Source organism: Mobula hypostoma, chromosome 20, assembly GCF_963921235.1.
Source record: "Mobula hypostoma chromosome 20, sMobHyp1.1, whole genome shotgun sequence".
In the NCBI taxonomy this organism is placed as follows: domain Eukaryota; kingdom Metazoa; phylum Chordata; class Chondrichthyes; order Myliobatiformes; family Myliobatidae; genus Mobula; species Mobula hypostoma.
Genome location: NC_086116.1, coordinates 48,389,226 through 48,415,675, shown reverse-complemented (window position 1 = coordinate 48,415,675; position 26,450 = coordinate 48,389,226). Strand labels below are relative to the sequence as shown.

Here is a 26,450-nt window from a genome sequence, read left to right as displayed (position 1 = left end):
CTTACATTCTATTTATTTTCAAGGCCAAGAAGAATTAATGTTTGTTTCAATGCTACTTCTTCCACAAACTTGGTATCCACATTCTCTGGCTCTCCAAATGAGTCCAATGCTGCAAGGGAAAACAATACATATAATGGACATAGGTGGTAGAGCTGCCTTCACTGTTGCCATGGAGTACATTACCTATCACGTTATTGTGGCAAGTAAGACTGAAAAACATCTTTAAATGCAGAAAGTTATAAGAACAAGAAATACATTCATTAAGCTTGTGTTGCTATTCAATATCATGACTGAATTTTTATATTATTTCATTTTCTTGCTTTGTTATCAATCACTTTAAAATAATTCAGCCAATCCTGGGCTTGATTCAAGCTTGAGCTTCAACAGTTCTCTGGGCTAAAGAATTCCAGAAGTTCACCACCTTTAACTGAAGTCACTGACTCCACATCTCCGCATCAAGCCCACTTATAAATTAGCACATACTTCAAAAAAAATATTATTCTTGAATGCTAAAATATATTGAGTTATTATATTCTATTCAAATAGAATAGAATGGAGCAGCACAGTAGCTTAGTGGTTAGCCTAACACTATTACAGCCGCCACCAGTAAGGAGATTGTATGTTCTCCTCGTGACTATGTGGGTTTCCTCCCACATTCCTAAGTAGTACAGGTCAGTAGGTTAATTGGTCAAATGATTATAATTGGGTGGCATTGTCAGACCGGAAGGACCTGTTACCATGTTGTATCCCTATCTCTTCATAAAATATCCTCTCATCCCAGAAGTTATTCTGGTGAACCTCTGTGAATAAAACTAAATATATATACATTCCAACACAGCCATGCACCATTTCATCAGGACTTGCTTACACTTTTTCTTCAACCCTTAACACAGAGATTAACAGCCTTTCTGATTGCTTGCTATACCTGCAGGTTACTAATCCCCCCCCCCCTTTTAAAGGCAAAGTATTGCTTTATAAATTCATACTACACCACAAATTATTCAATCTGTCCCCTTCCTTCATAAAATCTGTACTGTTTCTATTTCTTCATAGTTTCTACACAACTAACTCTGCATTGTTAACAAACTTGGAAGCATTACATTCACTAATACACATTGTAAAAAGCCCAAGTGCACATCTTGGCAATCTATTATATACAGGTTGTCAGCCCAAACCTAATTCTTGTTCCTATCCAATCCTCAATATGCAATCTCACAGGCAGTATTGTATATAACACTTGTGCAACATCTAATTGAATATTTTCTGAAAACACAAAATTGCTAACCTCAGAAGTTCCTTCTCATCTATCCTGCAGCTTCATAAGCCCCTTAAAATTTGTCATTCACCACGTTGCTATGTAAGTTTCTCCATATCCATGGTCACATTTTAGAGTAATGCTATTTTGACATTTAACAAAATTCAGATAAGACTACAGTATATTACCAAATATTTATATTCTAAATATTAACAAATTGTTTAAAAAATTCTAGAAATCTGCATGCTGCTGGTAGATCAGTTACAAATCAAAGGGCTTTTAGACAGACACATGCATATACAGGGAATGGAGGGAATGGATGTGGATCATGTGGAGTCAATAGAGACTTAGTTTAACTTGGTGTTTTGCACTGTGGGCCAAAGGAGGTCTGTTACTGGGCTGTATTGTTCTATGCTGTCATTTCTAAGCTTCAGGAAGTTCTTCTGGGGTTCTCATACATCAGATGGTAACATAAAAGGTAGAACTCCATTAGTAGTCACCTGCCTTTCCATCTCCATAGGCAGGGATAGAGGTTTTCATTTTAATTCTCCTGAAAGCAGCATTTCACATTGGGACTACTCTGCTGTGGTTATTCATCCGTGGCCCCAGACAGCAGGTGTCAAAAAGCTGTCACCAGTTAACCTCCGGAGTGCTAGGGTGAAGCGAGCTTTTGAAATTAGCATTGTCTAAGGAGAAATCGTGCTTGACATATCTATTGGAATTACTTGAGGAATTAACAGGCAGAATAGATAAAGGAGAGTCAATGGATGTTCTTTATTTAGATTTTCAGAAGACCTTTGACAAGCTGCTGTACATGAAGCTGCTTAACAAGATAAGAGCCCACAGCATTACAGGAAAGGTACTAGCATGGATAGAAAATTGGCTGACTAGCAGGAGGCAAACAGCAGGAATGAAGGGGGCCTATTCTGGTTGGCTGCCGGTGACTAGTGGCGTGCTGCAGAGGTCAGTGTTGGGACCATTTCTTTACACTTTATATGTCAATGATTTGGATGAAGGAATTGATAGCTTTGTGGCCGGTAAGTGGAGGGGCAGGTAGTATTGAGGAAGCAAGGTGGCTGCATAAGGACTTAGACACATTGGGGCTATGGGCAAAGAAGTGGCAGTGTAAGAATAAAGGCATAAACTATTTTCTAAATGGGGAGAAAATTCAAAATTCCAAGGTGCGAAGGGACTAGGAAGTCCTTGTGCAGAATTCCTTAACAGTCAACTTGTAGGTTGAGTCAGTGGCAAGGAAGACGCATGCAACGTCAGCATTCATTTTGAGAGGACTAGAATACAAAAGCAAGGATGCAATGCTAATGCTTTATAAGGCATTGGTCAGACTGGTCTTGGAGTATTGCAGATAGTTTTGGCCCTTATGCAAGAAGAGATCTGGTGGCATTAGAGAGGGTCCCAAGGATCAAGAGAATGATTGCAGGAACAAAAGGATTAACATGTAAGGAGCATTTGATTTCTCTGGGCCTGTGCTCACTGGAGTTTAGAAGAATGAGGGGGAGGAAACGCATTGAAGCCTATTAAATATTGAAAGGTCTAGATAGAGTGGATGTTTCCTGCATGTTCCAAGTTCAAAGTAAATTTTATTATTAAAGTACATACATGTCACCTAACATTCATTTTCTTGTGGGCATATTCAACAAATCTATAGAATAGTAACCATAACAGAATCAATGAAAGACCATCCAACTAGAATGTTCAGCCAGAGTGTAGAAGACAACAAACTCTGCAATTGCAGATGTAAATAAATAGCAATTAATATCAAGAACATGAGATGCAGAGTCCTCAAAAGTGAGCCCATTGTTTTGGAAATATTTCAATAACGGGGTAAGTGAAGTTGAGCAAAATTATCCCCTTTTATTCAAGAGCCTGATGGTTAAGGAGTAATAACTGTTCCTGAACTTGGTGGTGTGAGTCCTGAGGCTCCTGTACCACCTCCCTGATGGCAGAAGCAAGAGAGGGCATAACCTGGGTGGTGGGGGTCCCTGATGATGGATGCTGTTTTCCTACTCAAATGGTTGAGAGGGCTTTTCCTATGGACAGGGCTGAATTCACTTCTTTTTGTAGGATTTTCCGCTCAAGGGCATTGGTGTGTCCATACCATGTTGAGATGCAGCCACTCAATATACTCTCCACTACATATCTATTGAAGTTAGTCAAAGTTTCAGATGTCATGCCGAATCTCCACAAGCTCCTAAAGAAGTAGAGGCACTGCCATGCTTTCTTTGTGATTGCACTTAAGTGCTTGGCCCAGCACAGATCCTCTGAAATAGTACCACCTAGGAATTTAACGTTACTGACCCTCTCTTACCTCTGATCCTCCGATGAAGACTGCTCATGAGCCTTTGGTTTCCCTCTCCCGAAACCTATAATCAGTTCTTTGGTCTTGCTGACATTGAGTAAGAGGTTGTTGTTGTGACACCACTCAGCCAGATTTTCAATCTCCCTCCTAAATGCTGATTCATCACCACCTTTAATTCAGCCCACAAGAGGCGTCATAGGCAAACTTGAATAAGAAATTGGAGCTGTGCTTAGCCACACAGTCATCAGTGTAATGGGAGTAGAGCAGAAGGCTAAGTACACAACCTTGTGGTGTACCTATGCTGATGGAGATCGTGGAAGAGATGTTATTGCCAATTCAAACTGACTGTCATCTACAAGTGGGGAAATCCAGGATGCAATAGCACAAGGAAGGACTGAGGCCAAGGTCTTGAAACTCATTAATTAGTTTTGAATGCTGAGCTGTAGTTGATAAAAAAAAGCATCCTGAGATATGTATCTCTGCTGTCCAGATATTCCAGGATTGAGTGAACAGCCAATGAGGCAGCATCTGCTGTGGACTTGTTGCTCCGGTAGGCAAATTGGAGCAGATCCAAGTTATTTCTCGAGCAAGAGCTGATATGTTTTATCACCAATCTCTCAAAACACTCCACCACTGTGGATGTAAGTGCAACAAGACAATAGTCATTGAGGCAGCTCATCACGTTCTTCTTGGGCACTGTTATAATTGAAGCCTGCTTGAAGCAGCTGGGTGTCACACACTGCCGGAGCAAGGGGTTACAAATCTCAGAGAACACACCAGCCAGTTGATCAGCACAGGTCTTTAGACAATGGCCAGATACCCCATCTAGTACAGATGCCTTTTCTGGGTTCACTCTCATGAAGGCAGTCCACAAGTTGTCTTCAGAGACTGAAATCATAGGATCACCGGGAGATGTGGGAGTTCGCCATGGTTCCTCTGAGTATTGACAATGAAAGCCTTACAATGCTTAAGTTTCCTATAGTGGAGAAGTCCAGGACCGGAGAGCACACCTCAGAATTGAGAGACGTCCATTTAAAACAGAGATGAGGAAATATTTCTTTAGACAGAGGGTGGTGAATCTCTATGGAACTCATTGCCACAGACAGTTGTGCTGGCAAAGTCATTGGGTGTATTTAAGGTGGAGGTAGATTGATTCTTGATTGACCAGGGTGTTAAGAGTTACGGGGGAAGGCAAGAGATCAGCCATGATCTCAGAATGGCGGTGCAGGCTCGAAGGGCCGAATGGTCTACTTCTGCACCTATTGTCTATTGTCTAAGAGAAAGGGGTTGAAGGGATTACAAATCAGCCATGATGGAATGGCAGAGCAGACTCAATGGGCTGAATAGCCTAACTCTGCTCCTACGTCCTTAGGTAAAATGGCCTAAGTATACCCAATAATTTGGCCTCCACAGTTGGCTGTGGCAATGAATTTCACAGATCCACAACTCTCTGGCTAAAGAAATTCCTCCTCATCTCTGTTCTAAAAGGACATTTTTCTCTTCTGAGGCTGTGCCCTCTGGTCCTAGACTCTCCCACTATTGGAAACATACAGGTTGTCACTGGATACATCAGTTGGAAGTTTGGCCAGAGAAATTCACTTGGCGTTTAACATGAACAAATGTGAAGTGATGTACTTTGGGAGGTCAGATGCAAGAGGAATGTACACAGAAAGCAGCAGGACCTATAAAAGCACTGATGTACAGCGAGATCTTGGGATGCAAGTGTCTATACAAGTGGACAGGGTGGTGAAGAAGTTTGCCAGGGTGGAGTATTTTACCTACAAGAGTTTGGACAAACTTGGCTTGTTTTCTCTGGAATATCAAAGACTGATGAGCAATCTTGTAGATATATAATGTTACATAGAGTAGTGAGTCACACTTTTCCCCAGAACATAGAAATCTACAGCACGTTACAGGCCCTTTGGCCCACAATGTTGTGCCAACCATGGAACTACTCTAGAATTTCCCTACCGCATAGCCCTCTGTTTTTCTAAGCTCCATGTAACTATCTAAGACACTATTGTATCAGCCTCTACCACCTTGACTATCAAGTGCATTCCACACACCCACCACTCTCTGTGTGAAAAACCTACCTCTGACATCCACCCCCCCATACCTACTTCCAAGCACCTTAAAACTATGCCCCCTCGTGTTAGCCACTTCAATGGAATGGAAATGTAAACTTCTTAAAGGCATAGGTTTAAGGTGAGATGAAATTTTAAAGGAGAGTTGCAAGAGAGGTTTTTGTTTTACACAGCTAGCAGGAGGCGGCTAGAACACACTATCAAGGGGGTGACTGATGCAGATACAACAGCAACATTTGAGGTGCATGAACAAGCAGGGGGGTAGAGGAATGTGGACCATGTTCAAGCAGACGGGATTAGTTTCAATTGCTATCATGTTCGGCAGACATTCTTTGTTCTCTGTGTAGAGAATACATTAATCATTCTGACTTTGTTTTTATACACCTAATACAGTTGAAACACATCACAATGCAACCATTAGTTCCAAGTAAGCTGTGAAACATTTATATTTCATAAATATTAAATTAGCAAGAGCTAATTAACAGTATTGGACAATTACTCCAAGGTTTGTATATATGCTTAAACAGAGAAAGGAAGTAATGTTGTTTTGTGAATGGTGTCACATTGTAAAATTAATCATTCCATAGAAAGGACAACACCAATTTCTCATCTTCTACCCAGTACATGTTCCTCAACTGCCAAAGAAAATAGGAGAAACCAATTCACAGCAACATAATGGCTAGAATTTGCAGTCAGCTGAAAAGTAAAGGGGGCTTGACAGTGCTCTCAAAACGCTGACCACAAAACTCTCATGATGAACGGCAGCTGAGCAAATTTCCAAAGTAGCTGTCACTTGGTCTGGTGACGGGGAATGCAGGTAATTTCACTACCATCATTGTTGCAATATTTGAGCCTGGATGAAGTAGCACTGCGGATCACAGAACTGTTATAAATACTCATCCACTATTACTAAAACACAAACAAAATTAATCCTTCGCATTCCTGAACATTAGAAAGCAAAACCTGACCAAAGCCAACCAATTTTACTTGCCTTGATCTTCCACTTCTGTTAAGGCTCTTGCCAGGTAAGCCAGTGGCAAAAATTCAGACTCATATGGAGTCTGATCCCTAATAGAATTTTTTCTTGATGTCTACAAAAACATATAGGCAAAAATTACTACGTTAACCAACGATGTGGCAAAAAACTATATTATGATTTAAAGAAATATCAAAATTACTGTTCAGGTAAATGATCCCAAAAGTAAATGGCTTCTAAATATCTAATTTTCCTACCACACCATTACAGTACTTCCTTAATAAAGTGCATCCTACATGTGCCTGAAGTTGGGGGAAGTCAAGAAAACTTGACAATTCTGCTGTTTTTCACTTATATCTGTCACTGATTTAGCCTTATGCTGATAAGTTCCATATCTAACAGTTTATTTAAAAGAAATGAAAGCTTCAGTTCAACCAAATATATTAACCCCAGACTTGATCCATTTTGTAGCAGCTATAAATTTGGAAGAAATCAATACCACAAATATATAAAGACTATAACATTCACAAAGATAAATATACCACATATGGCCCACTACATTTACTGTTGCTATTTTATGTAAGCTTAAAGCACCTCTAAATGAAAGGCTGTGTTGGACAGTGCTTGGCCCAGTATTACTGGCCCTCTGAATTTCCAAGTCCCATACGACACACTGCAATGAACAGAAACCACAAACAGCTGTAAACCCACGCTTCTGAGTCAAAGCAGTCAGCAAAAATCAAGCAATCAGGAATGAAGAAATGCCAGTTCAATTGAACATGTAATTTGGGGCTCTCTTCAAAAAGGAGGGAAAAATTAAGCTCCTAGAAGTGCCAGGAAGCCTAGTTCAATGAAAGGGAAGAGAAGTAAGTAGAAGGTGGATGAGGAAATTAATGTGACTGACGAGGCTGGTGGGTGATGTCAATATTTAGCAAGATAACAAGACTTATTAATAGGTTTTGCCATGCACCTGTTGGGTGGGAAGTTTCTTCAGAAGTGTTTCGACATACTTCCTAGCAACATATGACAAGCTGACCGGATGGTCCCATAGGGAACAGACCTTCTGCTCAATGATCTGTAAAAGTGAACACATCACCAATTCAAAATCAAGTATTAAACCAAAGCTTTTTACAACACTTCAACAAAACTTTCCAAAACAAAATACAAGTGTTAAAGGTCTAGAATTTCTAAATTGGTCCAGAAAACCTTTCTTTGGCCTTTTAACTGAACTTTAACATTTTGTCTTTGTTCTGAAAGTATTTCTCCACCCATTCTAACACATTCTCAAACATTACTAAATAATCCACTCTCACTTGTAACCATGTTAATGAGAAAGATTTAGAAAATGTATGTATAGTTTTAATTTAAACAGGTATATTACAGCCATTGTAACAGGGATGTGTTTTTTTTCCATTTAGTGTTTTATGAAATATTTGAAAACACGAATTGTTGTGGAGAGTTAGGAATGACAAAGTGAAGAGAATACAACTCTGAGAACAGCACCCACCTCTGGAATTCTTGCTACAATACTAAATTTGAATCTTTCATTTACTTCAGAATCATCAAGTTCTGAAAGCAAGAAAATACACTAATTAAAATTAACACTTCAACCAAACATTTGCAATACTTTCTTTACGAAAAGCAGCAAATTCTACCTGAGATTTAAAACAGAAGTAGCTCCCATTTTCAAGAACCGCATTTCTTTTGAAATGTTCCGCCCCAACCACAACTATTATAAGATCTCAAACCAGTCACATAATAAAGTGCAATGAAAACGACACATGCAAAAGGAAATAGAATGATTTTGTACCAGAGACAACACCTTTTGTATAAAATTTTACAAAATGTGGGATATTACAATCTAAATATACAAATAGCAAATGGTGATTTAAGTAGTAAAAAAAAAACAATCTGGGGAGAGACCAGGCAAGTTGATGTGGACTCTGGGGACCACATATCCTCCTCCTGAGTTGTAAAGTTCCACAACTATTTTGGGAATGCAGGGAATGGTATATAATGGCAGCAGATGAATAAATAAACTGTATTTCATCTAAACAAAATAATTAACTTACATAAATAAAAAGATCAAATTTTAAGAAATCAACTGTAGGCCTGACAAGGAACAATTTACAAGAACACAGCAAAAAAAAATTAACATGGAAGTAGCATCCTTTCAGACACACCAAGTATCAACTACAGGTAAACACGAGGAAATCTGCAGATGCTGGAAATTCAAGCAACACACACAAAATGCTGGTGGAACGCAGCAGGCCAGGCAGCATCTATAGGAAGAAGTACAGTCGACGTTTTGGGCTGAGACCCCTCGTCAGGACACTACAGTCGACGTTTCGGGCCGAGACCCTTTGTCGACTGTACTTCTTCCTATCAACTACAGGTAATCCTTCTATTATGGCTGTTCAGTTAGAAATTCACATGTCATGAACCAAAAATTTGAAATACAGAATAAAATTCATTCTCATGGAATTTAAGTGAAATATAAGTATATGAAATCAAAAGATATAGGAACAGAATTAGGCCATTAAACCCATTTGGTCTGCTCTGACATTCAATCACTTGTACCTGGTTAAATATATTCCAATATGTTTTAAATGTCAGCAGTTACCAGAGTTTAGAAGTTCAAAAGTCTGTACAGCCATTAACAACTGGCAAGTTGTCAAAGGTTATCAAGACGTTCTGAAGATAGGGTACGAGTTATGCTGCCCAAGGCTTATTTGAAGTGAGGAGCCCACTTCACCTCAGTGGGTGCCTGCTGGGTGCAGAAGGCCAGCTTATTCAGATGTCTGTGTCCAGAAAACAAAACTGCAGTCAGGCGAGAAGCACAGGCTATGGGGGTCCAGCCCAATCTGATCATCACATTTACAGGAAACAAACAACATCCCCTCTGAGCATACAGTTACAAAACAGAAGTCTTTCCTATACATCATTTATTTAGCCCTGAGAAATTATTATTTTTACCTTCAAGTAACATGGTAACAAACTGCTCGGTTGGATGTAACACTCCAAGATCAATATAATGTAGGAGGGTGTGCAAAGGAAGGCAACGTGCACCAAGGATTATGTGAATTGTGTAATAACCTGTCATAAAATAAAAAGGGAATTTATCCATTGGAAATAGCCAAAGAGGAAGGAAATCAACATTTACTATCAAACACATTTTCCACTTCTTAACAAAGCCCTTTATTATCAACATTTATACAATAAGTCTCAATAAACGATTTTATCCTCCAGGAATGAAATCCTCACTAAAGTAGCAGAACCAAGGTTAACCAGAGCATTAAAAGTAGTAGCTTTGAAGTTGCCAATTGTAATACACGTCTGGTGATTTAAAAGTCATGAAAGGATGATCACAATATTGATAAAAAGGAAAGAAGTTTTTTTTATTAAACTCATGTATGGATTTGAATTAGGCACTTGCAAAGTGAGGATTTATTGTCCACCAGAGCTGTCAAAAGGAGATAGTGAGCTGATGTACTGAGGCTTTTCATTCCAATTAATTGTAAAAATGACATCCCCTTCTCTCAATTCCTCCATCTTTGCCATATCAGCTCTCAGGATGAGGCTTTTCATTCCAGAACGAAGGAGATGTTCTCCTTCTTCAAAGAAAGGGGCTTCCCTTCCACCATCATCAACACTGCCCTCAACCACATCTCTTCCATTTCGCACACGTCTGCTCTCACCCCATCAGCTCGCTACCCCACCAGGGATAGGGTTCCTCTTGTCCTCACCCACTACCCCACCAGCCTCCATGTCCAACACATTCAATGTAACTTCCGTCAACTCCAATGGGATCCCACCACCAAGCACATCTTTACATCTTTCCCTCCCTCTCACTTTCTGCTTTCCGCAGGGATCACTCTCCCTACGCGGCTCCCTTGTCTATTCATCCCTCCTCACTGATCTCCCTCTTGGCACTTATCCTTGCAAGTGGAACAAGTGCTACAGCTGCCCCTACACCTCCTCTCTCACTACCATTCAAGGCCCTAAGCAGTCCTTCCAGGTGAGGTGATACCTCATCTGTGAGTCTGCTGGGGTCATCCATAGTACCCAGTGCTCCCAGTGTGGCCTCTTATATATTGGTGGGACCTGATGTAGATTGGGAGACAGCTTTACCGAGCACCTTTACTTTACTTTACTTTATACTATGCTCCGTCTGCCAGAAAAAGATCTCCCAGTGGCCACTCATTTTAATTCCACTTTCCATTCTCACATGTCAGTCCATGGCCTCGTCTACTGTCGCAATGAGGCCACAACTCAGATTGGAGGAACAACACCTTATATTCTGTCTGGGTAGCCCCCAACCTGATGGCATGAACATCGATTTCTCAAACCTCCGGTAATACCCCCACCTCCTTCTCTATTCCCCATTCCCATTTCCCTCTCTCACCTCATCTTCTTGCCTTCCCATCGCCTCCCTCTGGTGCTTCTCCCCGCTTTTTCTTTCTTCCATGGCCTTCTGTCCTCTCCTATTAGATTCACCCTTCTACAGCCCTGTATCTCTTTCACCAATCAACTTCCCAACTCTTTATTTCACCCCTCCCGGTTTCACCTATCACCTTGTATTTTTCCCTCTCTTCCCAACCCCCCAACTCTTTTCCTCTGACTCATCTTTTTTCTCCAGTCCTGCTGAAGGGTTTCGGCCCAAAGTGTTGATTGTGCTCTTTTCCATAGATACTACCTGGCTTGCTGAGTTCCTTCAGCATTTTGTGTGTTGCTTGGATTTCCAGCGTCTGCAGATTTTCTCTTATTTGTGACGTACTGAACCGCTGCAATTTGTCTCAGGAGGATACTCACAAAGCATTTTGTATAGTGGGTCATGGAGAAATACAATACAGAAACAGGCCCTTCGGCCTATCTAGTCCATACTGAAACCATTTGAACTGCCTACTCCCATTGAGCTGCACCAGGACCAAAGCCCTCCATACCCCTACAATCCACCTACTGTACCTATCCAAACTTCTCTTAAACATTGAAACTGAGCTTGCATGCACCACAACTCTCTTAATGAAGAACTTTCCCCTCATGTTCTCCTTAAACTTCTCACCTTTCACTCTTATCCCATGACCTCTGGTTGTAATTCCACCCAACCTCAGCCTGCTTGCATTTATCCTATCCATACCCCTTGTAATTTTGTACATCTCTATCAAATCTCCTCTCAATCTACTATGTCCTAAAGAGTGCAGTCCTAACCTATTCAATCTTTCCTTACAACTCAGATCTTCCAGGCTTGGCAACATCCTTGTAAATTTTCTTTGCACTCATTCAAGCTTGTTTACAACTTTCCAGTAGGTAGGTGACCAAATCTGCACACCATACTGCAAATTACACCTCACCATTGTCTTATACAACTTCAACATCACATCCTTCTCCTGTACTCAATACTTTGATTTATGATGACCAATATGCAAAAGCTTTCTTTACGACCCTATCTACCTGTGATGCCTCTTTTCAATGAATTATGGACCTGTATTCCCACATCCCTTTGTTCTACCACACTCCTATGTGCCCTAGTGCTCACTGTGTAACACCTACCCTGGCTGGTCCTACCAAAGTGAAACACCTCGCACTTGTCTGCATTAAATTCCATCTGCCATTTTTCCAGCTGACGCAGATCCCTCTGCAAGCCATGATAGCCTTCCTCACTGTCCCCTACATCCCCAACCTTGTTGTCATTCTTAAATTTGCTGATCCAGTTAACCACATTATCATCCAGATCACTGACATAGACGACAAACAACAAAGGACCCAGCACTGATCCCTGTGGTACACCACTAGTCACAGACCTCCAGTCAGAGAGGCAACTCTCTCCTACTACCACTCTCTGGCTTCTCCCACAAAGCCAATGTCTAATCCAATTTACTACCTCACCTTGAATGCTGAGTGACTGAACCTTCTTGACCAGTCTCCCATGTGGGACTTTGTCAAATGCCTTACTAAGTCCATGTAGACAACATCCACTGCCTTGCCTTCATCCACTTTCCTGGAAACTTCCTCGAAAAATCTATAAGATTGGTTAGCCGTGACCTACCAAGCACAAAGCCATGCTGAGTATCCTTAATCAGTCCATGTCTATCCAAATACTTATAGACCCGGTCCCTTAGAACACCTTCCAATAACTTTCCCACTACTGATGTCAGACTCACTGGCCTACAATTTCCTGGATAACATTTAGGGCCTTTCTTAAACAGCAGAACAACATTTGCTATTCTCCAGTCCTCTGGTACCTCACCTGTCACTAAGGATGTTTTAAACATCTCCGCTTAGGGCCCCTGCAATATCTGCACTAAGATCTAAGGGAATACCTTGTCAGGCCCTGGAGATCTCTCCACCCTGATTTGCCGCAGGATAGCAAAACCTCCTCCTCTGTAACCCGTATGGGATCCATGAAGTTGATGCCAGACTTCCAAGATTTATACCCAACAGTGATGAGGTTTATTTTCACATCAGGATGGTACGTGACTTGATGAGAAGCCAGCAAGTGATAAATAAATCTGCTGTCTTACCCAATTAGCTAGTAGAAGTCAAATTAGCTTTTGAAGAAAGCTTTGGCAAGCTGATGCAGTACATTTTAATGGCAGATAAACTATATTTAGGATATTGACTTGTAATCCAATCACATAGGCTATTTTCACAAGAACGCTGTCAAGCTCCTGAGTGTCTAACAAGCTGAATTCTGGCAAGTGGGAGAGAATTCCAGCAAACCATGAATTTGTGACATATAGATAAAATATAGCCCTTTGGCCCACAATGTTGTGCTGATCTTTTACCCACTGCATGATCAATGGAGTAATGAAAAGGCATTTGGGAATCAAGAAATGATCCCTTTCATCAACTATGAACAGCAGACTTGCAAAAAGTATAAACAATTGATCATCACAGCTTTTTTCAATTATGGAAAACTGGAAAGGGGTTAGCAAAACAATTTCTCATCAAAAGAGACAGGAATAAATAAGAGACAGAGGAAACCATTTTTCTCTCAATGGGTAACAAAAAGAACACAGGTAATAAAAAAATAATAAGAATGCAGGAGTTAAAAATCATTATTACTAAGAAAAAGAATTGACTAAGTAAAACTAAAAGTTGACAAATAATCTACATTCTAAGGTTTTTTTGAAGAAGTAGTTGTTGTTTTGATCACAAAGATCAAGGCCAATTTCCCCCCCCCCCCAATATCCTTTTCAAACTAAGCATATTGATTTATATTTAGAGAGAATTGTCAAAAACAGCTGGCATTTATTTAACACCATTAATAGAACAAGACATTCCAAAGTATTTCACAAGCAGAAGAAAACAAAATTTGGCAATAAACCACGAGATATTAAAATTGATTATTAAAAGCTTTTGTCAAAGCACTAGGTTCAGGATGCACCTTAAACGAGAAGAGTGGCAAAGTGTGTATGTCAGGGAGGAGGGGGTGGGAAATGAGGGTTGATTAAAAATTATAGCACAGAATTAGATTGCTTTATTATGCTGGGATTCTTAAACACACTGAGGCATGGGGGTAAATAACTGCACACTACCCTAGAGAGCAATTAAGAGCAACACCAAATTAAATACACTCCCTCTCAATTTAAAACTGGCCCTTAAGCATTTCCAAGCAAGTAAAGGATGACTAGATAATGCAAGTAGCTACTAACCTACCTCTGTAATAATATAACAAGGTAATACGTCAACATCTTATCGGCTAATCTTCTAAAAACTGAACATAAGCAAAGATCGCACTTACCCCAGACATTCTCTCTTCACCCACCTCCCACCGGGAACAAAAGCCTGAAAGCACGTGCCACCGTGCTCAAGGGGGCAAGACAAATCCATGACCTCAATCTACCTCGTAAGCCCGTGTACCTGCACTGCACGCTCCCTAATGGTAACACTTTATTCTTCATTCTGTTATTGCTTTTACCTTGGACTATGTCAGCCTACTGCTGCATTGAAACCATCAGTACGGATGGCATCCAAAACGAAGTTTTCACAGTACATGTGACAATACTAAACCAATTTACAAATTTCACTAAAATCCAAAGATGATGAACTGATTATAACATTAACCATTAGGCTCTAATGACATTATAATGAGTAGACAGTTTTCTTTTTTTTTTAAAAAAATCTTTATTTCTAGGATGTAATTCTAAAATGATTACAGAAATTACGTTTGTGCACCCCATTTTATTTTTCAGCTGCTCCTAGCCTGGATTCCTATGAAAGTAAGTCACACAGCCTTTCTGATCCTGGCTAACTCTGCTTCTCTATCAATTAGTTACCTGGTGGAAGAGGCAGAGAAAGTCCTTCAACAGCTTGCAAAATATAAATCATCATATGGAATACGACAAATTCTCCAGAATTTATCTTCTCTCTGTTGGACCTACAGGGAACCAGCCAATAGTTACATCATAAGATTCAAGAACAGGGAAAGCAATTGAACTTTGGCAATAGCGCATATGAGTACTGGCATATAACCAGCCCACTGAACACACCACACAGCTTATCATGTAAAGGGAAAATGTAATCAGACATGGTAATTGGGCATCTGATTAGGAATCATCTCTTTAAACCCCTGCTTAAATTAATCCCCAGTACTAGCACAAAAATAAGCTATGCATTAAATTTCATTTCCAGGGATTTTTGATTGCAAAAGAGATTTTTTTTTGGAAGGACCAACTTCCTCAATTTCATACAAAAGCATCTGGAGCAGATCAATCAGTACTTTGGGCCTGTTCCATTCAATAAGTTCTAAGCTGGTTTGATCTTGGCTCCGATTTGCTGCTCGTTCCTCCTAACCCCCTGCTCCCGTATACATCCATCTAACTTGGTCTTGAATACATGCAATAATTCATCCTCCATAGTTCTGGCTAGAGAAGTTTAAAGATTTACAACCCTCGAAAGTTCTTCCTTTATAGGGTCATACAGCCATTCAATGGGCTGGTTGGGGGGTGTAGTGGCATCAGCACTGGACTTCAAGGCAGACAGCCCTGAGTTCAAACCCAGCCGGGTCCCAACCTGGACAGCAGCACTATCTGCACAGAAAAAAGGCCTGGCAATCTACAACATCTTGTCATGAAAAACCAATGAGGTCACAAAGAGTCGGACTTAACTTAATGACTGAACCACAACAACAACAAGATCCATATAACATAGAAACAAGTCCTTTGGCCCACCAAGTCTGAACCATTCACCAAGCACCCACTTACACCTCTCCTACACTGATACATTTTAAAAAATTCTCTCCACATTCCAATCAAATTCCGTCACATTTGCACCAACCCACATATGAGAGGAAACCCAGTTGATCACGTTAAACCCAGGTAGCTGCAGCTGTGAAACAACTGCATAACTGTGCAGCCCAATTGAAATGGGTGACCCCTTAGTATAAAACTGAGTCACCTATTTATTTATTGATTGAGATACTGTGTGGAATAGGCCCTTCCAGCTCTTCAAGCCACGCTGCCCAGCAAACCCCCCACTTAACCCTAGTCTAATTTACAATGACCAATTAACCTACCAACTGGCAAGTCTTCGGACTGTGGGAGGAAACCAGAGCACCCGGAGGAAACCCACGCGGTCACAGGGGAGAACGTACAAACTCTTTACAGGCAGTGGCAGGAGTTGAACCCGGGTTTCTGCGCTGTAAGCTGTTGTGCCACCCGAGTTCTTGCAATAACCACACCTCCATCCCCACCACAAAGGGGCACATCTTTTAGAACATAAAATAGTACAGCACAGTACATGCCCCTCGTCCCACAATGTTGTGCCGACCCTCAAACCCTGCCTCTCATATAAGCCCCCACCTTACATTCCTCCATATACCTGTCTAGTAGTCTCTTAAACTTCACTAGTGTATCTGCCTCCACCACTGACTCAGGCAGTGCATTCCACGCACCAACCACTCTCTGAGTAAAAAACCTTCCTCTAATATCCCCCTTGAATTTCCCACCCCTTACCTTAAAGCCATGTCCTCTTGTATTGAGCAGTGGTGCCCTGGGGAAGAGGCACTGGCTATCCACTCTATTGATTCCTCTTATTATCTTGTACACCTCTATCATGTCTCCTCTCATCCTCCTTCTCTCCAAAGAGTAAAGCCCTAGCTCCCTTAATCTCTGATCATAATCCATACTCTCTAAACCAGGCAGCATCCTGGTAAACCTCCTCTGTACCCTTTCCAATGCTTCCACATCCTTCCTATAGTGAGACGACCAGAACTGGACACAGTACTCCAAGTGTGGCCTAACTAGAGTTTTATAGAGCTGCATCATTACCTCTCGACTCTTAAACTCTATCCCTCGACTTATGAAAGCTAACTCTCAATAAGCTTTCTTAACTACCCTATCTACCTGTGAGGCAAATTTCAGGAATCGATGTCCAGAGATTTTCATCGTCTAACCTTCAAGAATCTTACTTTTCCAATAAGATCAACTCTCATTCTGCCAAAGAACAATGTCTAAAGACCCACACTTTTGAACCTTACCTCAAGCAAACCTTAAATCCCAAGTATCCATTCAACAATGGACCTTTTCTAAATTGTTAACTATCAAAGGATATCCCTCTATAACTAAGATCAGGATAACACACAGCACTCCAGCTGTGGTTGCACCAATAATTTGTCCATTCTTTATTTACAGAGCACTCTAATTATGGTTTCACCAATACCCTATCTACTCCTTTTGTTATAAAACACCGATACTTGTCTCCCTCACCTTTATAATACAAATTATTAAGCCAAAGTTAGTGGACAATACAACTGTTATACTGTCCTAATCGATTAACTAATACTAAAACCCCTTCAAAATATTAGAAAATTAACAAAATTTGCTCACCTTCCAATATGGTATAGTTGAGCTTTGCTTTTGCCCTGGCCTCACGTGGAAGGAAAAATGTGCATAACACTGACACAGGTGCAGTGTTCGATTTTAACATCTCATGGTTAAAATCCCACTTTTTAAAGGAAACCCAAATTATAATCATATAATAAATTTGATATACAACTACTTTCCCCATAATTGTTGTAATAAATAAAATTAACAGGCACACAGTGATGAAAATTATTTTACTTCAACGTAGTCATCACTTACAAGCATAGTGTGTGGGTACTGAGGCCACAGTTTTTCCATATTGCATTCACAATCGTCTGTATGCATTCAAGCTAAATGAAAGTTACAAATAATTTTTAGATTCCTGTGATTATTTTCAACAAGACTAGACATAGCACTGTTGTTATGGTTTCACCAGTTCCATTCACTTTAATTTAATAACCCTTATTTCCCTCACCCCCAAAATAAAAACTATTTAGCCAAAGCTAACAACAACCTAACTGTCCTAACTTTTTACTGATTGGCTAAACTCCATTCAAAACATTTTTAAAAAATCAAAATTAGATCATCTTTGAATTTTGCTGACCATCCAATATGCAGTAAGTCTCCTGTCTTTCCCACAAGAGACATCTGATGCTGGATTCTGGAGCAAAAAAGAATTACTGCTGGAAGAACTCAGCAAACAAAATTCATCTCTGGAGACAAAGGGATGATCGTTGTTTGGAGTCCTACATCAGGCCCGAGATACTGTTGAAGAGCAGGAGGACTATAAAGAGGGTGTACCTTGAAAAAAATTCACTGGTTCATATATGGTACACTTAATACTGACATCTAAGGTCAATTTTCTAGGCATAAGAAGTTTTTTCCCCTTTAATTACAAAATTCAGTATGGTTTTCAATTAAACCACCTAAGAAATTATGTAAGCTTGGTTGTTAAAGCACCATTTTAGTTAAGTCCAACAGCTGGCCCTTATAGGAGCACTTCATTTCAGGGGAAAAGAATTCACCCCACAAGTGTTCTTTATACTGTTTTGTCACTCCAGCTTCTAACTTTCAAGTAGTAAACAATTAAACTGTGTTAACAGTGACATCACGCATAAATCATAGTGGAAATTTCCTAATTATACAGGGCTTTCCTCCACAGATGCTACCCGATCTACAGAGTATCTCTTTTTCCCCCTCAGATTTCCAGAATCTGTATTTCTCCCTTTGGATTACCGTCCAATTATAATTAAACCAGAGTTAACAGATAAGAAAAGATCACTAACCAAATTCACAACGTAGTTATTAACAATCACATCAATCCTTTTCTTTCCGAGGGAATGAACATATTTCAGTAGATGTTCTTTCAGCTTTTCACCCACCTATAGGAATAAAAAAAATCACCATTATTTTTCATTACCTTTTCTATATTCACACATGTAAAGACTCCAATTAAATATTTTGTCATTTTACAATCAAAACAGTGAACAGTTCAATATGAATTCTTAATAATAGTACAATACTTTTAATTTAACTTTCAGAAGGACTTTGACAAGGTATTGCATCAAGATGCTAACCAAGATAAGAACTCATATACTGGAATAGATACTTTATACTTCATTGTCGCCAAACAATTGGTACTAGAACATACAATCATCACAGCGATATTTGATTCTGCGCTTCACACTCCCTGGATTACAAATATTAAATATTAAAAATAGTTAAAATTAGTAAATATTAAAAATTTAAATTATAAATCATAAATAGAAAATAGAAAAATGGGAAAAGGTAGTGCAAAAAAACCGAGAGGCAGGTCCAGATATTTGGAGGGTATGGCCCAGATCCATTATTATTAAACTGGCTATTAGACTGGATTAGACTGGCTGAACGGCAGGAGGAAAAGAGTGGGAATAAAGGGGTCCTTTTCTGGTTAGCCGTCAGTGACTAGTTGTGTTCCTCAGGTGTTGTTGTTAGGATCATTTCTTTAATCTTATACACCAGTAATTTGGATGACAGAACTTGGTGGCTCTGTGGCCAAGTTTGCAAATGATAAAAGATTGGTGGAGGCGCAGGTAGTGTTGAGGAAGCAGAGATTCTGCAGAAGGACTCAAGGCAGATTACAAGGATGGGCAAAGAAGTGACAGATGGAACATTACATAGGGAAGTGTATGGTGGTGAACTTTAGTAAAAGGAATAAAGACGTAGATGATTTTCTAAACAAGAGAAAATTCAGAAATCAGAGGTACAAAGGGAGATGAGAATCGTCCTGCAGAATTCCCTAAAGGTTAACCTTCAGGATGTGCTGGTGCTAAAGAAGATGAATGCAATGTTAGCATTCATTTTGAGAGGACTAGAATATAAAAGTAAGGGTGAAATGCCGAGGCTTTGTAAGGCATTGGTCAGACTGCAGTTGGAGTAGGATGAGCTGGCATTGGAGAGGCCCCAGAGAACATCCAAGAGATTGAATCCAGGAATGAAGAGGGTTTGATGGCGCTGAGCCTGTTCTCGCTGGAATTTAGAAGAATGAGGTGGGGATCTCATCAAAACCTACTGAATATTGTAAAGCCTAGATAGAGTGGACATGGAGAGGATGTTTCTTATAGTGGGGAAGTCTAGGACCAGGGGACACAGCCTCAGAATAGAGGGATGTCGCTTTAGAACAGAGATGAGGTATTTCTTTAGCCAGGAGGGGGCGAATCTGTGGAATTCACTGCCACAGACAGCTGTGGAGGCCAGTTGATAGGCCATATTTAAAGTGGAGGCTGATAGGTTCTTGATTAGTGAGGTTACAGAGAATACAGGAGAATGGGGTTGAGAGGGAGCATAAATCTGCCATGATGGAATGGTGGAGCAGACTTGATGGACTGAATGGCCTAATTCTGCCCCTATATCTTATGGTCTTTTGGAATTCTATATACTTTATTTTAAAAATACTGTTTTCTCAATCTGCCGTGCACATATGCTCTGGATCCTTCTGTTCTCCTATTCTTTATGGAATAGTTTATGCTGATAAAGCCTGAAACCTGGACAAGGTTGCTGGGGAAAGGAGCGTGCAGATACTAAGGGGGATAGATTAGAAATCAAATAGGACCTCAAAGATACTAATTTTCAGTTTGTCCTTGATACCTTGAACAAATATAAAAGGGGTATTTTGCTGTTAAATGTGTAGCTGGAGAGAACGGGGCAGGAGGGAGGGATTCTTGGGATCTCAGCCATTTCTGGGGAAGGTAGGACCATCGTAGTTCAGAGGAGGTGGATCTTAATAAGGCTGCAATGAAGATCCTCTTAAGCAGGTTAGTTGGTATGACAGGGCAGGTTTTAAACTAGCCTGTCAAGTGATATGAAGTGGCAAAATGGTGCAGCTTGTAAAGCTACAGACTTGGGTTCAACTTCAGATGCTGATAGTTTGTAGAGTGCAGGGAAAATGGGATTAAGGTGATTGATGCTCCCCCTCTGAGAAGATCCCACATGGCAAGATGGACAAAAATATAAAAAGGCTATAGGATCCTAGAGAAAGTAGTAAATTCAATCAAAAAATTGGTTAATGGACATTTTGGAAACACAAAAACCGTTGACACTGGGGTTCCACACAGCTTATTTAGTTCCCCCTGACTTTGCTTTGAAATATACATTAATGACCAAGGCCGGAATGAAGGAGAATGATAAAGAAGTCTGCAGATAATTAAAACAAAAACAATCACTGTGTGGTTGACAGTGAGAAGGAAAGCTTTAGAGCAGAAGATATGATGGCCTGATCAGTTGCATAGAAAACCAACACAGGGAGCTTGTTCCAGACAGAATACATTTTTGGATTCCATCTGAAATAAACAAACAAGGGAGTATGTCACAATAAATATATGGATATCAAGTGGTATGAAACAGCAGAGACCTTGGAGTTTTAATCTATAGATGTATAAAAGAAGCAGATGTCAATAAAATGATGAAAATGACTCAGTGAATGCTTTCATTTATTAAGCAAAGATTAAGAACTGGCAGGTTATGCTGAGACCCTGATGATGCCTCATTCTGACTGCTGCAGATACAGTTAGTCATTGCGTTTCAGGAAAAGATGCAATTACACTAAACTGTGATACACTGCACTGGAGCTGGAGTAACAATCATTTCGTTCTCCTTTACTCTTGTGCACTGGAACTAACATTAAACAATCTTCAATCCTGAATTCTTGGATGCAACTGCATACAAAAAAAACCTAAGTTATTTTTCATTTGAAAAGAAAAAGCCAATGGGGACTTAATCCAGAATAATGCAATTATGAGGGAATCAAAAGTGGTTGAAAACAAGGGCGTGTATTTAAATTAATTGGTAGAAGGGAAAATGAGAAAATTATTTTTCCTCTGGAGATGCAAGGTTCTGGCACTCAGTCCCTGAAGGGGTGGTGAAGATAGATACAGAAATCCTCTTCACATTTAAAAAGTAGTTAGATAAATAACTGTGGAGATCTGATCTGCTTGGCCCTGAACACAGTGACAGCAGATGCCAAACAGCCTCCTCCCACGTCACAAGGTCTCTCTGAATCTAAAGCAAGCAAACACACAGACTTGAAAAAGGCCAAAGCTTCTTGGCACCAATTCCTCCATGATGTGATCATCTGGGAAACAAAGGGAGCAGAACTCCTAATTCAGAATTCCCTAGCTAACAAACTCAACAATCCAATATAAATGCTATTTACCTATGTATTTGCTATGAAAAATAACATACTCTTCCATTTAACAGTGAAGGATGATTGGGTGAATAAGTACAGCATTTTGCACAAAATAAATATGTTTGGAAACACTTTGATGCTAATGTAAAATGGTAATTATTTCTAGTTTTAAATGGACAGATGATCACTAAGTATTTTATATATTAGGATTGTACTTGCATATGCACATAATAATATTGCAGTGAATTAACAAAATATTAGAACTACTCTAACCAAAACACCTGCAATTCCTGTAATCTTGCATGAAATCAAAAGATTTTGTATCAGTGAAACTCTTAGCTACACCCATGAATATATGTAACTCTGCAAAAAGTTTGTGACCACCTGTACTGGAGCAGGGGTTTAAAATTAATCTGATAATCAAAAGCAGATATTGATGTGTTTCAGTTATAATAATAATTTTTTAATATTGTTACCTTAAAATAAAACCATAAATTTAGAAGGAGATAGTGAAGGAGACAGAAGGTCAACCAAGTTGTAGTGTAATGTGACCAAGTTCAAATACATAAATTATCTTTGTTATTGATATATATTTGAACAACTACATTCATAATCATTAGGTATTGTTTACAAAGCCTTCCATTCAGTTTGGACAGCTGGTATTTATTCCTAGTGTGTGTCAAAGTTTGGTCAGGATTACCAGAGACCACCCTCCCCACCTTACCACACAATAATGATTGCCGTGCCTAGTTTGCAAATGATTCAAGCAGTTCACAGAAAATGTGGCAGATTTACTCCAAACAGGCAAGCATTTGGTTCTGTGACAGGGAACTATACGGTGGCTGATATCAGATATCACTCTCCTGGTACAGGGTTTCCTTTGTTAAAGTTCTGGCAAAACAACATCACAACATCAACCACATAGAGTGTTGTGATGCAAGGCATGGAACTAAACAAGGTAATTCAAAAAAGGTAGAGTTGAGGTGGCAGTTTGTTTGCTGTCATGACAACAATCTTTCCCTCAAAATCAGCAAAACACCTAAGCTGGTCATTGACTTCAGGAAGTGGGGCAGTACACATGCTCTTTTTTTAAAATCAACAGTACTGAGGTGCAGAGGAGAGGATCGAGAGACTCAAATTCCTCGGAGTGAACATCACCACCGTCCAACCATGTTGATGCCACAGCCAAGAAAGTTCACCCAATGCCTCCACTTCCTCAGGAGGGGAATGCAATCCGGCATGCTCCCATCAACCCTTACCGATTTTTACTGATGCCCTATAGAAAGCGTCCTTTCTGGATGCATCATGGCTTGGTATGGCATAGGCTGTACACACGTCCGCAAGAAACTGCAGAGAGTTACAGACACAGCTCAGCACATCAGAGAAACCTGCACCCTCCCCCCACCCCATGGATTCTGTCTACACTGCCTGCTCTCTCAGGAAGGTAGTCAGCATCATCAAAGACCCACCCATCCCACACATCCTCTCTTTTCCACCCTCCCATCAGGAAAAAGATACAAAAGCCTGCAAGTACCTACCATCAGGCTTAAGAACAGCTCCTACCCCATTGTTCTAAGACTATTGTCATAACCTGTTCCTAGTATGATAAGATGGAATCTTCACTTCATGTACTACCTGATTGTGACCTTGCACCTTATTGTTTACCTGTTCTGCGCTCTGCAGCTGTTACACATTATTCTGCGTGATTATTGTCCTACCTTGTTCGACCTCGACGCATTCTTTAGTGATCAGATCAGTAAGATCAACGAACAACATAATGTGAAATTGAAATGAGGTGAATTAAAATGAACATTCCGAGACTGTTTCAATGACTCTGTGCTTTGATGTTTTAATTCTGCGTTTTTCACTTATTGTTTGCTGTTAGCGAGATTTGTTCTTTTTTTTGCGTGTTGGGTGTTTAATGTTTTCTTTGAATGGGCTCCATGGTGTTTCCTTGTTTCGTGGCTGTCTGTGGGAAGACAAATCGCAGGGTTGCATACTGCACACATATTTTGATAATAAATGTTTATTTTTTTATAGGCATCCGTTAGTCTCGTGAGACCATGGATTTGCGCCTTGGGAGGTATAATAAATGTACTTTGAACTTTAAAGAAGAACGTACAAAGCAAGTTCTTCACTGTATCTCAGTATATGTGACAATAATGAACCAATTCTAATTCCAACGTTTGTTAAAATCCCTCTATTAATATGAGAGAGAGCATCATGATTCAGAGGTGGCAGCTGTGAAAGGTGAAATGGCTGGAGTGCATCAGAGAAGAACATCATTGAATGAAACTGGGTGTCTGAGTTGAGTATGTCAATGTACTCAATTATTGTGTACAAACTGGTAATGGCTGAGGTCCAATCAGTTGTGTCAGTCACTCACCACGAGGAGCCTGGCGGGTCACAGCGAAACTTATTGTTTGGTTTGACCTTTGCTATCCTGCTCAGTTAGTAATTAGTCAGGGCAGTGTGTCCATTATCCATCAGTCTCCATCCATTCATGGTGACTTTCAATTCAGTGCTAGCAATGGCACCTGGAGGTGGAATGTATGTCGTAAAGCTGGGTCAGAAGCTTCATATGGTGAAACACACATCAGTTAGGGTCTTTCTAGTTTGCAGGAAGTCGTAGCAGTTGAACTTTTCTCACTGAATTGCTGCTGGGTTACTAATGTATAAGCTGAACAAAATTACTTTGGGCCAGATGCTTGACATAACCCGATTCTTTTGATTCCCCTAAGCATTTATGCTCTTGCTTTCTTGTATGTCATGGAGCAGTAACTCAGTAACATCAGTAGTGCGTGAAGAGACAATTTACGTTTCAACAAGAAGCTCAGTATGTCACACTGTGTCACATGCTGCACTGAGAAAAGGGAATGGTACACTCCTTTGAAAACTATTTACATTGACCTTAATTAGTGGGAGTTCTTGATCACATGTGCTTAAATCTGTTCAACTGATATTCATGGAATCTTCCACTTCTGAAGTTAATTATGTTGAACTTTAATACATGAAATTCACATAAGAACATAAAAAATAGGAGCAGGAGTAGGCCATCTGGCCCATCGAGCCTGTCCCACCATTCAATAAGATCATGGCTGATCTGTCCGTAAGCTCAGCTCCATCTACCTGTCTTTTCCCCATAACCCTTAATTCCCCCACCATGTAAAAATCTATCTAACTGTATCTTAAATATATTTAGTGAAGAAGCCTCAACTGCTCCCCTGGGCAGAGAATTTCACAGATTCACCACTCTCTGGGAAAAACAGTTTCTCCTCAACTCCATCCTAAATCTTCTCCCCTGAATCTTGAGGCAATGTCCCCTAGTTCTAGTCTCACCAACCACTAGAAACAACTTTTCTACTATCTTATCCATCCCTTTCAAAATTTTGAATGTTTCTATAAGATCCCCTCTCATTCTTCTGAATTCCAGAGAGTGTTATTCTGCAGAATGATATCTGGTGTGGGTCTTTTAACAAAACTAAACTGAAAAATTAATAAACTAAGATGCTTGATTCATTTTTATTTTTGTTTTCTTTAGTATTCCACGAAACAATACAGAACAGGCCACCTGAATTCCTTACCAAGCCTATTAGCGCCATCTGCTGGCAGTCTTCTTCTTGAAAGAAAGGAACCACTTGGTGCCCTGTTGTCAAATTTAAAAACATGAAGCAAGCATTTACTAGGTTTGTTGACACTTGGAAAAACGGAAACATATTTTTCTCCCTAAATTAATTTCTATCAAGTCAAATTCCTGGCCTTCATTTGATATGCTCATTGTGAAAATCCAAAAGGAAAATTCCCCTCGACACATCACTAAAATCTGATCAAAAGAGAAAGGACTTTATATCCAGCTATAATATGGACATCTCACCTATGATTGAAAGTTCCACACTTCCCTTTTCTAAAAAGGCAATTGCTGCTTACTTCAGTTATACTGGAAATATGAAATTGCAACCCCATCAACAGTAGATCATCTCTAAACATGTGAAATGTCTTCATCTTTTCTTACCTTGGGACCACGTATCCACTTTTGAAAGAATCCTGTACAAAGATAAACAAGAACTTAATGCATCCTTAAATAGTTTGGTCAATTAGATAAAATACTTTGATAAATGGATTGGCATGAAAGTTTTCCCATTTATATGTTACATTATTATGCATTTTCTCAGTCTTTCTGCAGGTCTTCCATCAGCAAAAAATAACTATGATAATAAATTCCTCAAGAATATTGCTAAAATGTTAAAAATTCACTCACGTTTTGGCATTTTCCAATAGACTTCTGAAATGTTTGATTGCTCTTGCATCCTTGCGCTAAAATAATTCAAAAAGGACTTTAGAAGGCAAATT

The 26,450-nt window shown here is 39.8% G+C and overlaps 1 protein-coding gene across 5 annotated transcripts in view; it reads right to left on the bottom strand.

Moving 5' to 3' along the window:
• gsap (gamma-secretase activating protein) overlaps window positions 1-26,450 on the bottom strand; it is a 91,988-nt gene that overhangs the window by 4,617 nt on the left and 60,921 nt on the right. For 4 of the 5 annotated variants that reach the window (XM_063072829.1, XM_063072827.1, XM_063072826.1 and 1 more), the window contains 11 exons: window positions 26,359-26,414; window positions 26,113-26,144; window positions 25,685-25,746; window positions 18,724-18,819; window positions 17,717-17,787; window positions 14,912-15,012; window positions 9,609-9,728; window positions 8,140-8,201; window positions 7,603-7,707; window positions 6,648-6,747; window positions 6-109 (listed from right to left, as the gene is read on the bottom strand). In XM_063072829.1, the coding sequence (XP_062928899.1) occupies window positions 9-109; window positions 6,648-6,747; window positions 7,603-7,707; window positions 8,140-8,201; window positions 9,609-9,728; window positions 14,912-15,012; window positions 17,717-17,787; window positions 18,724-18,819; window positions 25,685-25,746; window positions 26,113-26,144; window positions 26,359-26,414 (906 nt within the window). In that variant the 3' untranslated portion in view covers window positions 6-8. The remainder of the gene's footprint in view (window positions 1-5; window positions 110-6,647; window positions 6,748-7,602; window positions 7,708-8,139; window positions 8,202-9,608; window positions 9,729-14,911; window positions 15,013-17,716; window positions 17,788-18,723; window positions 18,820-25,684; window positions 25,747-26,112; window positions 26,145-26,358; window positions 26,415-26,450) is intronic. The other variant, XM_063072828.1, reaches the window with a different exon arrangement.